Here is a 16,201-nt window from a genome sequence, read left to right as displayed (position 1 = left end):
TCAGAGTCTTCCTGGGCCAGGGGCCAGGCCAGGGTTGGCCTCGTGCCAGGCTTGTGCCCCAGCCCCTGTAGCACTGTCGCCCCGGTGCCTGTCGATTTGCTCGAGCGGGCGCCAGTAACGTCTCCATTCACACCTGCCGCGTGCTAGTATAGCCCGGTGGCATACGGGGGGCCCTTTCGGGGTCAGGGGAACGAGGACCGTCGTTGTTTCTGTGCTTGGCATGTCGGGTACACCACGGGGAGCTTGCCAGGCTCTGCCGTGCGTGGTGCATGCTGCGTGGTGCCCAGGCCACGTCTCCGGAGCAGCCTCAGAGGGGCAGCGGGGGTCTCTGTGCCCGCGCGTAGGTTGCTGGGCTGTGTTCCGTCCTCAGCGTCCCTTTAACTTGAGTCACCTCAGGCGGACTCCAGTGTGGGTTCTGCCCCCTCGCTCCGTGGCAGGCTGCCCGCGCTCGCCACTGGGAGACCCATGGGAGGGCCCGTCCCTGCCCCATGCCCCTCCCCCGCCGTCCAGCCAGCTCCCTCACCGCCATGACACTGTGGTTGTGTCCCCACCCCTCCTCCCTCCCCCATAGCAAACGTTTCTGCACGCAGCAGCTCTGTGCAAATGTCGTCTCCCGTTTGCCCGCGGGCGGGTGGACCTTCGCAATCGATTCTTAGACCCGCAGAGAGCGCTGGGTCAAAGGTCGGCGTGGCTAATATCAGCAATATTATCCTTGCTAATAATACATAATGCAGAGTGTATCTGAGCTTTCTCCGCTAAGCGGCAGATAGACTGGCTCGGGGACAGGAACCAACACCCGGAGAGGCGCGGGGAGCGGGGAGCCCTGCCCGCTGCCTCCCACCCCTCCCGCCCCTCCCACCCCTCCTGTGCACCTGGAAACTCCTCGTCCGCTTCTCACAGCTCCTGGCCAAGCGGGTTTTTTTTTTTTTCTGATTACTTGGGGTTTGGGGATTTTTGTTTGTTTGTTTGTTTGTTTGGGGGGTCACACCTGGCAGTGCTCAGAACTGACTCCTGGCTCTGTGCTCACAAGTCACTCCTGGTGGGTGCAGGGGCCCCTGGGCCCCTAGGAGATGCCGGGAATCAAACCTGGGTCGGCCCCGGGCCAGGCAGGCGCCCTCCCCGCTGCCCTGTCATCTGGCCACTGGTCGACTGTCCTCTGCGAGCGCGGACGGAGAGAGGTCAAGGCCCCCACCCCCGGCTAGCAGAGGGTCAGAGCCCCCACCCGCTGCCCCGTAATGCCGGGCCCTCCCCTTCCACCCTACAGCTCCAGCCCAGAGAGCCTGAGCGACCCCAGGGCCTGGGCACAGCCCCCCGGGCCACTCACTGTGTCCCTGCCCAGCTTCCGTCTGAGGCTCCACCCCCCGCACCCCCCCACAGTGCTCAGGGCAGCCCCAGAATCTGGCACCGAAGACCCGTGGAGCAGGCCAGCCTGGGCCCCGTGCCCGGAGAGGGACCCTGACCCACCCGCAGCCGTGTCCCAGGGAGGAGTCTGGGCCCCATAACCGGGCACCCAGGCCCCGTGCCAGCCTTGGGGCCTTCGGGCCAGCCCTGTGCCCCTCACAGGCCGGGAGTCCGGGCTGCCTCAGGCCACTTTGGAAAACCGTTTTTTGGTTGTTTGGGGTTTTTTTTTTCTTTTTTTTTTGTGACGGTGGTAGGAGCACCTGGAAAGGAGTCCGCCCTTTCCTTGAAAGTGGCCGCCGGTATAATTGGGCTGAGCCCAGTCAAATCATATTTACCCCGATTTTTCACTTGCTGGGGAACACGCCTCACAATTAATGCTGATGGCGTAATTAATTCCCATTTACATTAATTAAATTAAATTAAAACATGAAACTGGTTTCTTAATCTACTCCCAAGAAGTTGGGAAGACGTAATTGCTATGAAGCCAGATAGGCCAAATTAGGAGTATATTTAACATACTTATTAAATGCCACTTAGTAGTTCTGATTGGGATTTTTAGGGTCTAATTAGCGTCTAATTAACTTGCTATAGGCTATCTTTTCACAATACCCATTAAATTTCAGAAACCCCCTTTTATAAACAGGCGGCCACGCCAGGAAAAGATTGAGCATTGTTCCCGGCTACGTTAATCAGGAGACATCGGCGTGGTGGCGTGTTTTGTCTATAAATACCACGCTTATTAAAACTCAGCCAGTGTTGCTTCTCATCATTAATTGCTGTTTAATCAACTTCAGATAAACGAGGGAATCTCTGAGACCAGCTGTCATTGCTGGAGACAGATGAGGAGCTGAAAAAACGAGAGGGTGAGGTGATGAGAGGAGGTGAGGGAAGAGGTGATGAGAGGAGGTGATGGGGAGAGGAGATGAGGGAGGTGATGAGAGGAGGTGATGAGAGAGGGTGATCGGGAGGAGGTGAGGGAGGAGGTGATGGGGAAGATGTGAAGGGGAAGGAGGTGAGGGAGGAGATGATGGTGAGAGGAGGTGAGAGAGGCGGTGATGGGGGAGGAGGTGAGGGAAGAGATGATGGGGAGGAGGTGAGGGAAGAGGTGATGGGGAGAGGGGGTGAGGGAAGAGGTGATGGTGAGGAGGTGAGGGAGGGGGTGATGGGGGAGGAGGTGAGGGAAGAGGTGATGGGGAGGAGGTGAAGGAGGAGGTGATGGGGAGGAGGTGAGGGAGGGGTGATGGGGGAGGAGGTGAGGGAGGGGGTGATGGGGAGGAGGTGAGGGAGGAGGTGAGGGAGGAGGTGAGGGAGGGGGTGATGGGAAGAGGAGGTGATGGGAAGAGGAGATGATAGGGAGGAGGTGAGGGAGGGGTGATGGGGGAGGAGGTGAGGGAGGAGGTGAGGGAAGAGGTGATGGGGAGGAGGTGAGGGAGGGGGTGATGGGGAGAGGAGGTGATGGGGAGGAGGTGAGGGAGGAGGTGATGGGTGAGAAGGTGAAGGAGGAGGTGATGGGGAGGAGATGAGGGTGAGGGGGTGATGGGGGAGGAGGTGAAGAAGGAGGTGAGGGAGGAGGTGATGGGGGAGGAGGTGATGGAGGAGGTGAGGGAGGAGGTGAGGGAGGAGGTGAGGATGCAGGTTGCAGTGTGCGTCCTGAGGTCACCATACGTGCTCCCCTACCTGCTCTCCGTACTGTTCTTACCCAGAGAGACCATTTCCCAGAAACTGCCTGCCGTAGAGACAGGCCCGCGGGGACAGCCGGGGGGCAGGGGGACACTGGCGGGGGGACGTGCACGGTGGAGCAATGGGTGTCGGGCCACTGGGTGGCTGAAGCCGACCGTGGGCGGCCCTGTAACTGCGTCTCACGGCGACTCGGCTAACAATAAATAGCTGAAAATGCAAGAAGCAGGAGCCGAGCCGCCCGCGTGTGCCAGTCACGGGCCTTTGCTCCTCCGTGGAGGCTGTGTGAGGGGGCGCGTTACTCAGCCTCTCTGGGCCCGGTGCCCCCGGCTGGCGCAGGGAGGCGGGTCAGGGGCAGCGTCAGCCCGAGCGCCACTCACAGCCGGCCCCGACCCCCCCCCCCCCCCGCAGCTGATGGCCTGGGAGCCCGCGCAGGAGGAGGAGGTGACCCTGGTGACCGCCCGGCCCAACTTCCAGGACACCATCCACGTGGGCTTCGTGTCGGGCCTGAAGAAGTTCACGGAGTACTTCACGTCCGTGCTGTGCTTCACCACCCCGGGGGACGGGCCCCGAAGCACCCCCCAGCTGGTGCGCACCCACGAGGACGGTAGGCACCCCTCTGCTGCTCCCTCACCCCTGCACCCTCACCCCTGCTCCCTCACCCTTGCTCTCCTCACCCTGCACCCTCACCCTGCATCCTCTCCCCTGCTCTCCTCACCCTGCACCCTCACCCCTGCTCCCTCATCCCTGCTTTCCTCACCCTGCACCCTCAGCCCTGTTCTCACCCTGCACCCTCAGCCCTGCTCCTCTCACCCCTGCTCTCTAACCCTGCACCCTCACCCCTGCTCTCCTCACCCTATGCCCTCACCCCTGCTTCCCTCACCCCTGTTTCCCTCACCCCTGCTCTCCTCACCCTGCACCCTCACCCCTGCTCCCCTCATCCTGCACCCTCAGCCCAGCTCCCCTCACCCCTGCTCTCTAACCCTGCACCCTCACCCTGCATCCTCTCCCCTGCTCTCCTCACCCCTGCTCCCCTCATCCTGCACCCTCAGCCCTGCTCCCCTCACCCCTGCTCTCTAATCCTGCACCTTCACCCTGCACCCTCTCCCCTGCTGCCCTCATCCTGCACCCTCACCCCTGCTCCCCTCATCCCTGCTTTCCTCACTCTGCACCCTCACTCTGCTCCCCTCACCCCTGCTCTCTAACCCTGCACCCTCCCTGCTGTGTCCCTCACCCCTGTACCTGTGCCCCCTGTACCCCTTACCCCTCCGCTCTGCACCCTCCCTGCCAGCTCCCCTTCCCCCAGGCCAGGCTGGCGTCACGGGCCATGGCCACCCCGACCTTGTGGGTGGCCTGGGCACGTGGAGGGCCAGTGCCCTTGAGTCTCCCGTCCGGGGCGCTGATGGGCACCGGGTGGGGCCTCTTTCGGGGCACAGTGCCGGGTCCTGTGGGGCACCTGAGCTTCAGCGAGATCCTGGACACGTCGCTCAAGGTCAGCTGGCAGGAGCCGGGCGAGAAGAACGGGGTCCTCACAGGTAGGCCCGGGGCTGCGGGTGTCCCCCCCCGCCCCCGCAGGGCGTCCCCACCCCTCCCCCACGCCCTCCACCTGGCCGCCCGCAGGGTACCGCATCTCCTGGGAGGAGTTCAACCGTACCAACACGCGCGTCACCCACTACCTGCCGAGCGCCACGCTGGCCTACCGCGTCACCGGGCTCACGGCCCTCACCACCTACTCCATCGAGGTGGCCGCCATGACCGCCAAGGGCCAGGGCCACGTGTCCGCCTCCACCATCTCCTCGGGGGTGCCGCCAGGTGGGTGCCCGCCCTGGCCCGCCTCAGCGCCCCCCCCCGTGCCTGCGGGCGGCGGCGGGAGGCAGAGGGCCCACCCCCCGACTGCTGTGCCCCCCTTTCCTTGGCAGAGCTCCCCGGGGCGCCCACCAACCTGGGCATCTCCAACATCGGGCCCCGCTCGGTCACCTTGCAGTTCCGGCCGGGCTACGACGGGAAGACGTCCATCTCCCGCTGGCTGGTGGAGGCCCAGGTGAGCCCCGCCCCCGGCCAGCTTCCCCGGTGGCTCCACTGCCCCCTCGCACCCAGGCCCCTGCCCCAGGGCCCTTGTCGCGGCTGAGCACCAGCCTCGGGGCCCTTTGGAGGACGCTTCCCGGGGCCCGACGCTAGGGCAGCGGGGAGGGCGCCTGCCCCGCACACAGCCAGCCCGGGTTCCATTGCCGGCGGCCCCCCCCCCGCCTGGCCCCCCAAGCACCCCCAGGAGCGATCCCTGAGCACAGAGCCAGGAGTCAGCCCCGAGCACCCCTGCGTGTGGCCCCCAACCCGAGTCAATAGGAAAGCCCGCCCTCAGCCCGGACCCGGGGTGCACGCGGGGCCCCGCACCTACCCCCCAGGTTCCCCACCTGACTCTGCTGCCGTTTCTGAATCCCGGGGTGCAGACACAGCCGGGGGCCGGGAGGGGCTAGACCCGTCTAGACCACAGGAGGATTGGACCCCCCGCCCGAGTCCGTTTGAGGGTCAGCGGGGAAGGTGGCCCGGATGCGCCTGGGGCCGAGCGGGACCCGGGGCGGGGTGCCCCCGCAGGCCGCCCACCCCCCTTCCCTGCAGGTGGGCGCGGTGGGGGAGGGCGAGGACTGGCTGCCCGTGCACCAGCTGGCCGGCGCGCCCGACGCCCGCTCCATGGAGGTGCCCGACCTCAACCCCTTCACCTACTACAGGTAACGGCGGCGCCCGGGGGCGAGGGGAGGGGTGGGGGGAGGGGGTGTGTGGCCCCAGCCCGGCCGGTCCAGCCCTCTCTACCTCGCACCCCTCCCCCTGCCCCAGCTTCCGCATGCGCCAGGTCAACATCGTGGGCACCAGCCCGCCCAGCCAGCCTTCTAGAAAGATCCAGACGCTCCAGGCCCCGCCGGACATGGCCCCGGGCAACGTGACGCTGCGCACGGCCAGCGAGACCAGCCTGTGGCTCCGCTGGGTGGTGAGGCCTGGGCGGAGGGGCGGGGGGGAGGGGGCGGTTGGGTATCTCAGCCCTCCCCCGCCGGCCAGGGCACCCACTCCGGGCCGTCCCACACTCCTTCCTTAAGGGGGTGGGGCCCACCAAACAGTGCTCAGGGCCCACGGGGCACGGCTCTGGCCTCCCCTGTCCGGTCTGGTGAGCCGGGGCACGGCGGGGCTGACCCCTCTGTGTCGGGGCCCAGTGAGAGCTCGGCGGCCCCCTGCCCCAGACCCCCGCCCTACCAGCCAGGCTGCGAGTCCCAGGGTGTCCCCGGCCTGTCTGGGGAGCTCGGGAGAGGACAGTCCCCCCGGCGTGCCCAGGAGGCAGCGCCCACCACGCAGAGCGTGAAGCCAGGTCCCCTTGCCGGCTTTGCCCAGTGCTGTCCACGCCCACGGCGGGTGGCCTCAGCGCGGGCACGGCACTGACAGCCACGGGGTCCCTGTCCACAGGCACCGGGAAGGGAGGGCAGGGCGGGCCCCTGAAGGCCACGCCCCCGCAGGCCACGCCCCCGCAGGCCACGCCCCCACCCCGTGCCGCCGCAGCCCCTCCCCGAGCGTCCACGGGCACCGGGAAGGGAGAGCAGGGCGGCCCCCCCAAGTCCACACCCCTGCAGGCCACGCCCCCTGCAGGCCACTGCCCCGCATGCCACCCCTGCAGACCACGCCCCCACAGGCCACGCCCTGCGGGCCACGCCCCCTGCAACCCCTTCACACACACACACCCCCCCCTTGCCGCCGCAGCCCCTCCCCGAGCGGGAGTACAACGGGAACCCCGAGTCGGTGGGCTACAAGATCAAGTACAGCCGGGCGGACGGGCGCGGGCGGACGCTGAGCCACGTGGTGGCCGACCGCGCCGAGCGCGAGTTCACCATCGAGGACCTGGAGGAGTGGACGGAGTACCGCGTGCAGGTGCAGGCCCTCAACGCCATGGGCAGCGGGCCCTGGAGCCCCGCCCTGCTGGCCCGGACCCGCGAGTCAGGTGCGGCCCGCCGCCCCCCTGCGACCCTCAGCCGTCCCGAGACGGGAGGGGGGCTGGGCTGGGAGAACCTTCCAGAATGCCGGCACCACCCCCCAGAGGCCAGAGCTCGCCATGGAAGGGAGCAGAGAGAGAAAGGGCCGGGGTGAAGGCGCTCGCCAGGCCCGTGGCCAGCCCCGCTTCCATCACCGGCCTGTGACCCCTGGGCCCGCCAGGAGTGAGCACTGAGCACAGAGTCGGGAGTCAGTCCTGAGCACAGAGCCGGGAGTCAGCCTTGAGCACAGAGACAGGAGTGAGCCCTGAGCACAGATTCGGGAGTCAGTCCTGAGCACAGAGCCGGGAGTCAGCCCTGAGCACAGAGCCGGGAGTCAGTCCTGAGCACAGAGCCGGGAGTCAGCCCTGAGCACTGCCAAATCACAGAAGAGTCCCCCACCCGGGCCTGGCTAAGGCCCTCATTCATCCGCACGTGGCCCCTGAGCCGTGGCTCTTTACTGGCCCCTTTCAGGCGGCAGGTCCCCCACTCCCCGTCTGCTCAGGGGTCACGGGCTCACTGGGGCCACCGAGACCCCGGGCTGGGGAGAATCTGGGAGCGTGGGCCGCGTTGCCCTGGGGCCGGATACCCCCCACCCGCCTGCCTGTGGGGTCCCCGGGCGGCTTCACCCCTCACCCCTCACCCCTGCCCGCCCTCCCTCCACAGTGCCGTCGTCCGGCCCCACCAACGTGTCCGCGCTGGCCACCACGTCCAGCAGCATGCTGGTCCGCTGGAGCCAGATCCCCGAGGCCGACCGCAACGGGCTGGTGCTGGGGTACAAGGTGCGTGGGGGGCGGGCGAGGGGGCTCCGGGGAGGGACGCGGCCCCCAGCGTCCCCGCGCCCCGTGCTCCCGCCCCGTGCTCCCGCCCGGCCTACGAGTCAGCACGGCCCAGAGGGGCGCGGGCGCTGCCGGCCCTGCGGCCTGGGTGCCCGGACCCCGCGTGGGGCCCTCCGGGCGCTTGGCCGAGTCGCGCCCCCCCCCGCCCCGCCCCGCGCTGAGCCCCGCCCGGCGCAGGGGTCCGAGTCGCGCCCCCCCACTGTCCCGGCCCCGCGCTCAGCCCCGCCCCGCTCAGGGGTCCGAGTCGCGCCCCCCCCCGCCCCCCGCCGGCCCGCGCTGAGCCCCGCCCGGCGCAGGGGTCCGAGTCGCGCCCCCCCACTGTCCCGGCCCCGCGCTCAGCCCCGCCCCGCGCAGGGGTCCGAGTCGCGCCCACCCCGCCCCCCCCCGCCCGCGCTGAGCCCCGCCCCCGGCAGGTGGTGTACCGGGAGAAGGACTCGGAGGCGCCCGCCCGCTTCTGGCTGGTGGAGGGCAACGCGTCGCGCAGCGCCCAGCTCGTGGGCCTGGGCAAGTACGTGCTGTACGAGGTGCGCGTGCTGGCCTTCACGCGCGTGGGCGACGGCAGCCCCAGCCACCCGCCCGTGCTGGAGCGCACGCTGGACGACGGTGAGCCCCGGCCCCGTACCCGCGCGGCCCCCGCGCCCCGCGTGGGGGGCCGACAGGAATGCCAGACGGGGGGGGGGGGGAGGCTGGAGCGATAGCACAGCGGGAGGGCGTTGGCCTTGCACGCGGCCAACCCGGGTTCGATCCTTAGCATCCTATAGAGACCCCAGAGCACCGCCAGGGGTGATTCCTGAGTGCAGAGCCAGGAGGAACCCTGAGCATCGCCGGGTGTGACCCAAAAAGAAAAAAAAAAAGGAACGCCAAGGGGGACCGCCCCCCACCCTGAGTCTGTTCCCGCTGCCCGCAGAGCCCAGGGTCAGCTCCTGCCCCTCACGCTCAGGGCTCCCACCTGACCCCCACATGCAGGGGTGAGGCTGAGTGCAACGGGCTGAACAGAGACTCGTTCCATCGTCTGCACCGCCAGGATCGCTTCCCGAGCACAGAGCCAGGAGTAACCCCAGGCACTGTGGGGGGGCACCAGAGAGTCTGGGAGAGACACAGGACGCCCCCAGATGCCACTTCCGGGCTCCTCAGTGGAGCCTGGCAGTGTGGGCGCAGGGCAGAGGCGCCCAGATCAAAGCCGGGGGGTGCAGGGGTGAGGAGGGCAGCCCACAGACTCGGCCGGAGCACCCCACAGCTCGGGCCCCTCTCTGCAGACCCCAGAGCCAGGGACCCCCTCGGCACCCCCACCAGCCAGTATGGGTATGGCCAGGACCCCCCCAAGCGTCCCCGCGTCCTGCCTGAGGTCCCAGGAGAGCCCCCCGCCCTGCTGTGGAGCTGGGCCTGGTGCTGTCCGGCCGCCACACTGTCCCCGCTTCTCCCTGCCCCCCAGTGCCCGGCCCCCCCGTGGGCATCCTCTTCCCGGAAGTGAGGACCACCTCGGTGCGGCTGATCTGGCAGCCCCCCGCCGCCCCCAATGGCATCATTCTGGGTGAGTCCTGTTTGTCTCCCCACAGTGACCCACCGCTGCTGGGGTGGCCGGGGACAGGCAGCCCCCCCCCCCGGGACGCGGGGGGCGGGGCGGGGGGGACGGACCCTGTGTCAGGCTCTGCGCTGTTTCCTCACTGGCAAGGGACAAGCGAAGCTGGGAAGTATCTCCAGCCCCGCCCCAGGCCCATCAGAGCCCTCCCCCTCCCCTTGCGGCCTCAGCCTCCACAGCTGGGAGGTGGGGAGGCCAGAGGCCAAAGTTGGGGTCCCTTGAGGTGTCCCTTAAGGTCCACTGGTTTTATTTTTTGTTTTGACTTGGAGGGGGGGTGTGGAGGGGCTACACCCAGCAGGGGAACATGCAGTTCGGGGGGCCATCCCTAGCCCTCCTGCACGCAGAACAGGGGCTCAACCTTTGCAGTTGTCACCCTGGCCCCGTTGATTATCTTTGTTCCCCAAATATTGCTGCCCCCCGCCCCGCGCCCCCCCCCCCCCACACACACCCTGCCCAGATAACGGGCCGTGTGGTAAACCTCAGTTGCTGTTCCCAACGGCGGCCAGCAGGGGGCGCGCTGGCCAGCTCCCAGCCGCTCTCCGGGCCCCTGGACGTTAGGTAGAGACCAGGGGGCAGGGTCACCCCCCAGCCCCGCCCCGGGCCGCTCCCAGCCTCCCGCCCCCCGCTCGCAGCCTACCAGCTTACCCACCGCCTCAACGCCACCGCGGCCAGCGCGGCAGCCGTGGAGGTGCTGGCCCCCAGCGCCCGCCAGTACACGGCCACCGGCCTCAAGCCCGAGTCCGTCTACCTGTTCCGCATCACGGCGCAGACCCGCAAGGGCTGGGGGGAGGCGGCCGAGGCCCTGGTGGTGACCACGGAGAAGAGAGGTGAGGCCCCCCGGGACCGGAGTGGGGGGGGGCGGGAAAGGGGGCCGGGGAAGGGGGTGCTGGCAGAGAGGACACGGGCCGCCCCATGCCCTGGCTCTGTATGCCCCTCGCCCAAGCTGGGGGTCCCCGGCAGCAGCGCGCCCCTCCACTGGGGTCCGGGGAGCACCGCGCCCCTGCACTGGGGGTCCCCGGCAGCCCAGCGCCCCTCCACTGGTGTCCCCGACGGCCCAGCGCCCCTCCACTGGTGTCCCCGACGGCCCAGCGCCCCTCCACTGGGGTCCCCGGCGGCCCAGCGCCCCTCCACTGGGGTCCCCGGCGGCACCGCGCCCCTCCACTGGGGGCCCCCGGCGGCACCGCGCCCCTCCACTGGGGTCCCGGCGGCACCGCGCCCGTCCACTGGGGGTCCCCGGCAGCACCGCGCCCGTCCACTGGGGGTCCCGGGAGCACAGCGCGGCGCCTCTCGGGGGCTGGTGCGTGGACACGGGCTGCAGCCACACCGCCCCGGGTCACGGGACGGGCACCCCCCACCCCACAAGCCTGTAGGGGCCCTGGGGGGCAGTGAGGGGGGCGGGACCAGCCCCGGCCGAGGGAGGGTGGGCGTCCCGGGGCCTCTCGGCGACGCAGGGTGGGCGCCGCTCACCGCCTCGCCCCCGCAGTGCGCCCGCAGCCCCCCGGCAGGCCGGCCGTGCGGCAGGAGGACGTGGGCGCGCGCAGCGTGCTGCTGGGCTGGGAGCCGGGCGCCGACGGCCTCTCGCCCGTGCGCTACTACACGGTGCAGGCCCGCGAGCTGCCCGCCGGCCGCTGGACGCTGCACTCGGCCTCCGTCAGCCACAACGCCTCGGCCTTCCTCGTGGACAGGTGAGCCCCGGCCCTGCCACGTTCCCGAGGGGGATCCGGGGGGTGCCCAGGGGACCTGCCCCGCCCCTGGCCCCACCCCCACCCCGGCCAGAGTCCCAGGGGGTCTGAAGGGAGCCGCGCCTGGCGGGACGGGAGGCAGCTGGCTTCTGCTCCCCCGAATGAGGGGCGCCCCCAGGCTGGCCGGGCTCGGGGCCTGGCCAGGAGCTCAGGTCACCAAAGGTCACCTGGCGACCTCTCCTCTGGGCCTCACGGTCCCCTCCATGTGACAGCCCGGACAGCCCTGTCCCCCTTTCCCCTGCAGAGACGGGGACGGGGGACAGTGAGGGACAGCCCCTGGGGGACCCGCAGGGACCCTGCAGAGTCAGGGACGGGGACAGCCCGGGGGGACCCTGCACCCCCTGAGCCCGGTGTCCCTGCAGGCTGAAGCCCTTCACGTCCTACAAGTTCCGGGTGAAGGCCACCAACGACATTGGGGACAGTGAGTTCAGCGAGGAGTCGGAATCGCTGACCACTCTGCAGGCGGGTCAGTGCCCGGCCACTCTCTGGGCCTGCCGCGCCCCCCTCAGGGCCCCTGGCCGCTCTTCTGCAGGGGGGGAGATGCTCTGGGGAAGCCCCCCTGGAGGCCCGCGGGGTCTCTCACAGCACCCGGCCAGCAGGAGCCCCAGGTCCCCCCTGCCCTGTGCCCGGGCATGGGGCGGCCACCGGGGGTCCGACGTCCCTGGGCTCTGGGCCTGGGCTCCAGCCCGTCCACCTGCTCCTGCGAAGGGGTGCCGCTGCCCCCCTGCAGCCTGCAGGCTCCGTCCCCCCAAGCAAGCCCCCTCTCTCCGCAGCCCCCGACGAAGCGCCCACCATCCTCTCGCTGACCCCACACACCACCACGTCGGTGCTGATCCGGTGGCAGGTACGTGGGCCTGAGTCGACACGCGTCACACAGACGGACAGGCACACACACACGTGAACCTGCAAACGCACGCGGGCTTGAAGGCACTCAAATGTGCACACACGTTGGCACAGACAGGTGTGCACACAGACATGCATGCACACATTGTGAACACACCTATGCACACCTGTGCACACGGATACGCGTGCACAGACATGCGTGGACACACAGACCCTGCGGCACACACAGGCACGGACAGGCACAGACACCCCCGGGGCTTACATGCCCTGCTGTGTATGTGGACTGCACACACAGACGTGTGCGTCACACACGTGGGCACGCACAGATGCACCCACCAATGTGTGTCCACACACCCATCCTCACCGCAGATCCCCAGGGGGTCCCATCCCCAGGGGCACACAGCCCCTCCCCAGGGACGCTGTGTCCTCTCTCAGCTCGAACCCTGCCCCGGCTCTCACGACCCCTCTACTGCCCCACGTGGGCACGGGAGCCCCTTTCCTGCCCCTCCCACTGCCCTCTGGTGGCTGTGCATACCGTGCCCAGGCTGCCCGGGGACCCGCCCGCACCCTCGGGTGGTCCCTGGGGCCCCAGAGCAGAAAACTGCCTCTGGGCTTGGTGAGGGGGCGCCCAACCTTTGCCCTTTGCCCTCAGCCTCTCCCCTGCAGGACATAAGGCAGGGGGGCTGGGGGGGCCAGGAAGCCTGGACAGGAAGCAGGGGGAGGGGTCCCTGGGCAGTAAAAGGGAAGGGGGAGACCCGGGCCCCCTGGCTGAGCCCCACCGGGCAGACGGCATGTGGGGGCCCCTGGGGGCCTCCTGGGGACCGCCCAGCAGCACCAGGCGGGCCATTACGGGGCTAGTCAAGGGTCAGACGTCGCAGCAGGCTTTTAAGCAGGACCCTAAAAGCCGGTTCCTCCTCCAGAAGCAGAAGGCGGGAGAAAGCAATAAGGGGCAGGGAGGACGGGCAAGGAGCAGCTGGCGGGCGCGGGTGACAGCGCCCGGGACAGGGCCGGTAATCATGCCAGAGTGCTCCAAGGAGCTCCTGTGTCCAGAGTCATACAGTGTCCAGCGTGCTGTGTGACGCGGGCAAGTTCCTTAGCCTCTCTGAGCCTCCCTCGCCTGCCCCATTCCCGGGGTGGGCGCCTCCTGCCCTCCCCCCACGCTGCGTGTCCTCCCTGCAGCCGCCGCCCCAGGACAAGATCAACGGCATCCTCCAGGGCTTCCGCATCCGGTACCGCGAGCTGCGGCACGAGGGGCTGCGGGGCTTCACGCTGCTGCGGGGCGGCCACGGCCCGGGCTCCAAGTGGGCAGAGCTGACCTGTGAGTGGCACCCGGGCCCCGCCCCCTGCGCCCGTGCAGAGCTAGAGTCGCGTTACCGGCACCGGACGCCAGGGGGCGCCCGTGAGCAGCCAGCCGCCCCCTCCCCAGGCTCAGCGCTTGGCACCAGCGCTGCGAAACCACCGGGGGCACCCCTGGGGGCGTATGGGGGGAGCAGCCCCTGCCCTGAGGGTGGAGGCCTGGGACCCCAGTGGAGGGTCCGTGAATGGGCCGCAGGCATCTGGGTGCAGGAGGACCCAGTAGGTAGGGGGAGCTGGTAGGTCATGGGGGGAGGGGGCGGGAGGAGGGTGACAGGTGGGGGCTGGGGTCAGGACAGCTTGGGAGGTGATGCGCTGGGGGGCCAGGGGACCGCGAGGGGACCCTCAGTCAGTCACCTTTTCGCAGACTCTCGCTTCCGGGGGCGGGGGCTCCCGAGCAGTGCTCAGGGGGGCCCTCCCAGCAGTGCTCACCCAGCCAGGCTGCAGCTTCTGGGCGGAGCCCCGAGGTCTCCAGGCCACACCCAGCAGTACTGGGGGCTGGGGATGGCCTCGCGGTGCCGGGGATCGAACTCAGGGCCTCGCGCTTACGGGCCTGTGCCCCCAAGCTGCCTCCCGGGTGCAACAAGCGGGTGCTTCTGTGGGTCGAGTGGACGCAGGCCGGCCTGTGGAAGAAGGAGCGGCCACAGCTGTGGTCCGTGCCGTCCCGCTCTCCCTGCCAACACAGGGCCAGCTGGGGGCCTCGGGGTTCTGGCACTGCCTCCACGTCCCTCCTCCGCCTCCCCCCGCCCACTACTGGGGGTCCCGGGGTCCGTCCCTCCGCTCCGTCCCTCTGCAGAGGGGCAAACTGACCGCCTGTCCTTTCCCCCGGCCCAGCCTCCTACTCCATGCTGAACCTCAGCCGCCCGAGCCTCACGCATTACGAGCTGGACAGTAAGTCTAGGGGGGCGGGGGGCGGGGGACCTGGGCCACCTCATCCACGTGACCTCCCCCGAACACGCAGGAAAATCTGGGTCCCCGTGGGGTGGGGGGGAGTAGCTGGCCTCTGGCCTGCCCGCGGGGGGGCGGCAGGAGGGTCCCGGGGGCAGGCGGGCACCCTTCCTGCGCCCTCCAAGCCGGGCTCTCTAGCCTAGAAATCTGCCCGGGGGGGTCGGGGGGGCCCTGCCTCCTTCCTGACCCATGGGCTGCAGGCACAGTCAGATGGGGGCCCCGCCCCGACTCCCACTCTCTCTCCAGGAGGGGTGCCCGGAGGGAGGTGGGCAGAGCCCGGCAGGGCCCACGTCCCACCCAGTGACTCCCGCCCCCGACTTCACAAAGACGCTCTCCACAGGTCACTTAGAGACCCAGTGAGGAGGTCCTGGGAGGGCTGGGAGTTCTCCGCTTCTTTGGGATTGGGAAAAGGGGGACCTTGACCGCTGATGTGTCCAGGGGTGTCCAGGAAGCTGTTGGTGTCCATTGTGGCCATCCCCTCTCGCATGCCCCCCTTTTGGTGCTAGACTGTGTCACCCGGTTACCCCAGGAAGCCGCCCGTGTCCAGGTCTCAGAGCAGCGGCATTGCCCCGGCCACCCCTCTTGGCCCCTTACCTGACCGTTCCAGAACCTTCCCTGCGGCTGGGTCACCCGTGACCCTGACCGTTGCCTCTTGCTCCCAGACCTGAACAAGCACCAGCGGTACGAGATCCGCATGAGCGTGTACAATGCGGCGGGCGAGGGGCCCCCCAGCGCCCCCCACGAGGTCTTCGTGGGAGAGGCAGGTGAGCGTGCCCCCCGCCCCCCCCAGGAGCCCCGGCTGGAGGAGCCCCGTCCCTGGCACCGGCACTCACCACCCCTCCCACCCTCCAGTGCCCACGGCCGCGCCCCGCAATGTGGTGGTCCACGGAGCCACGGCCACCCAGCTGGACGTGACGTGGGAGCCGCCCCCGCTAGAGAGCCAGAACGGAGACATCCAGGGGTACAAGGTAGGGGCGGGGCCAGATCGGGTAGGGGCGGGTCCAGGGTGGCAGGGGCGGGGCCAGAGAGGATAGAAGCGGGGGCGGGGCCAGAGCGGATAGGGGCGGAGCCAGGGAGGATAAGGGCAAGACTGCAGGTGGGGCGGGACCAGGTAGACTGGGGGTGGGGTCAGGGCAAGTAGGGCGGGGCCATGGAGGCGGGGTGGGGGGGAGGCAAGGCCAAGGTCGCTAAGGGTAGACATAGAGACATATAGAGGCTGGGGATGGGGACCCCCCCCATGTGGGATGGGGCCAGGGCGGGTAGGGGCGGGGCCAGAGGGCAAGCCTATAATACAGGGGCTGGGAGTGGGCGTGGCTAAAAGGTAGAGGCGGAGAGTGTGGGTGTGGCCTCGCCGGTCAGGCTCCGGGCAGGGCTCTACGGAGATGGTCCCCACCTTCCCCCAGTGCACAGACTGTTGAACCCACTGAAGTGCCAGCATTAGGCGAAGCCCCTCGGTGCCCTGCATCAGGGCAACTGAGTCCGGAGGCAGGCGGCCAATGCCAAGGCCTAATGTGGTCCAGCTGGCCAGGATTCAACCCCGTTGCACTGTCCTCAGCTCAGGATGGAACCCCTGAGCGTGCGTGCTCCCCTCCACCCGGAACCACACAGAGCCACCCCCAGGGCCACCAGCGGCAGCCGCCCCGCTGCACCAGCCTATCTCCCGCCTCCCGCGTCCTCGGCCCACCGCCCCCTGTGCACGCGGCCCCCCACGTGACTCTCATGGCCGCCTGCCCCTCTCCTGAGCCCCTTCTAGCGGGTCCTCAGGAAGCACCGTGCGGGAGGATGGGGACCCTGTGGTCAGGTCTGCACACG

At 69.1% G+C, this 16,201-nt stretch overlaps 1 protein-coding gene across 1 annotated transcript in view; it reads left to right on the top strand.

The window, feature by feature from the left end:
• The window catches only part of SDK2 (sidekick cell adhesion molecule 2), an 87,420-nt gene that overhangs the window by 50,900 nt on the left and 20,319 nt on the right, over nt 1-16,201 (top strand). Inside the window, exons 18-35 of the mRNA XM_055131113.1 lie at nt 3,490-3,685; nt 4,515-4,613; nt 4,699-4,890; nt 4,998-5,119; nt 5,695-5,804; nt 5,911-6,061; nt 6,820-7,057; nt 7,752-7,867; nt 8,338-8,527; nt 9,357-9,455; nt 10,136-10,330; nt 10,987-11,188; nt 11,608-11,711; nt 12,019-12,089; nt 13,268-13,406; nt 14,276-14,332; nt 15,052-15,153; nt 15,242-15,357. Coding sequence (XP_054987088.1) covers nt 3,490-3,685; nt 4,515-4,613; nt 4,699-4,890; nt 4,998-5,119; nt 5,695-5,804; nt 5,911-6,061; nt 6,820-7,057; nt 7,752-7,867; nt 8,338-8,527; nt 9,357-9,455; nt 10,136-10,330; nt 10,987-11,188; nt 11,608-11,711; nt 12,019-12,089; nt 13,268-13,406; nt 14,276-14,332; nt 15,052-15,153; nt 15,242-15,357 — 2,499 coding nt within the window. The remainder of the gene's footprint in view (nt 1-3,489; nt 3,686-4,514; nt 4,614-4,698; nt 4,891-4,997; nt 5,120-5,694; nt 5,805-5,910; nt 6,062-6,819; nt 7,058-7,751; nt 7,868-8,337; nt 8,528-9,356; nt 9,456-10,135; nt 10,331-10,986; nt 11,189-11,607; nt 11,712-12,018; nt 12,090-13,267; nt 13,407-14,275; nt 14,333-15,051; nt 15,154-15,241; nt 15,358-16,201) is intronic.

Source organism: Sorex araneus, chromosome 3 (genome assembly GCF_027595985.1).
Source record: "Sorex araneus isolate mSorAra2 chromosome 3, mSorAra2.pri, whole genome shotgun sequence".
In the NCBI taxonomy this organism is placed as follows: domain Eukaryota; kingdom Metazoa; phylum Chordata; class Mammalia; order Eulipotyphla; family Soricidae; genus Sorex; species Sorex araneus.
The sequence above is the reverse complement of the archived record's forward strand: the minus strand, read 5'-3'. Positions and strand labels throughout refer to the sequence as shown.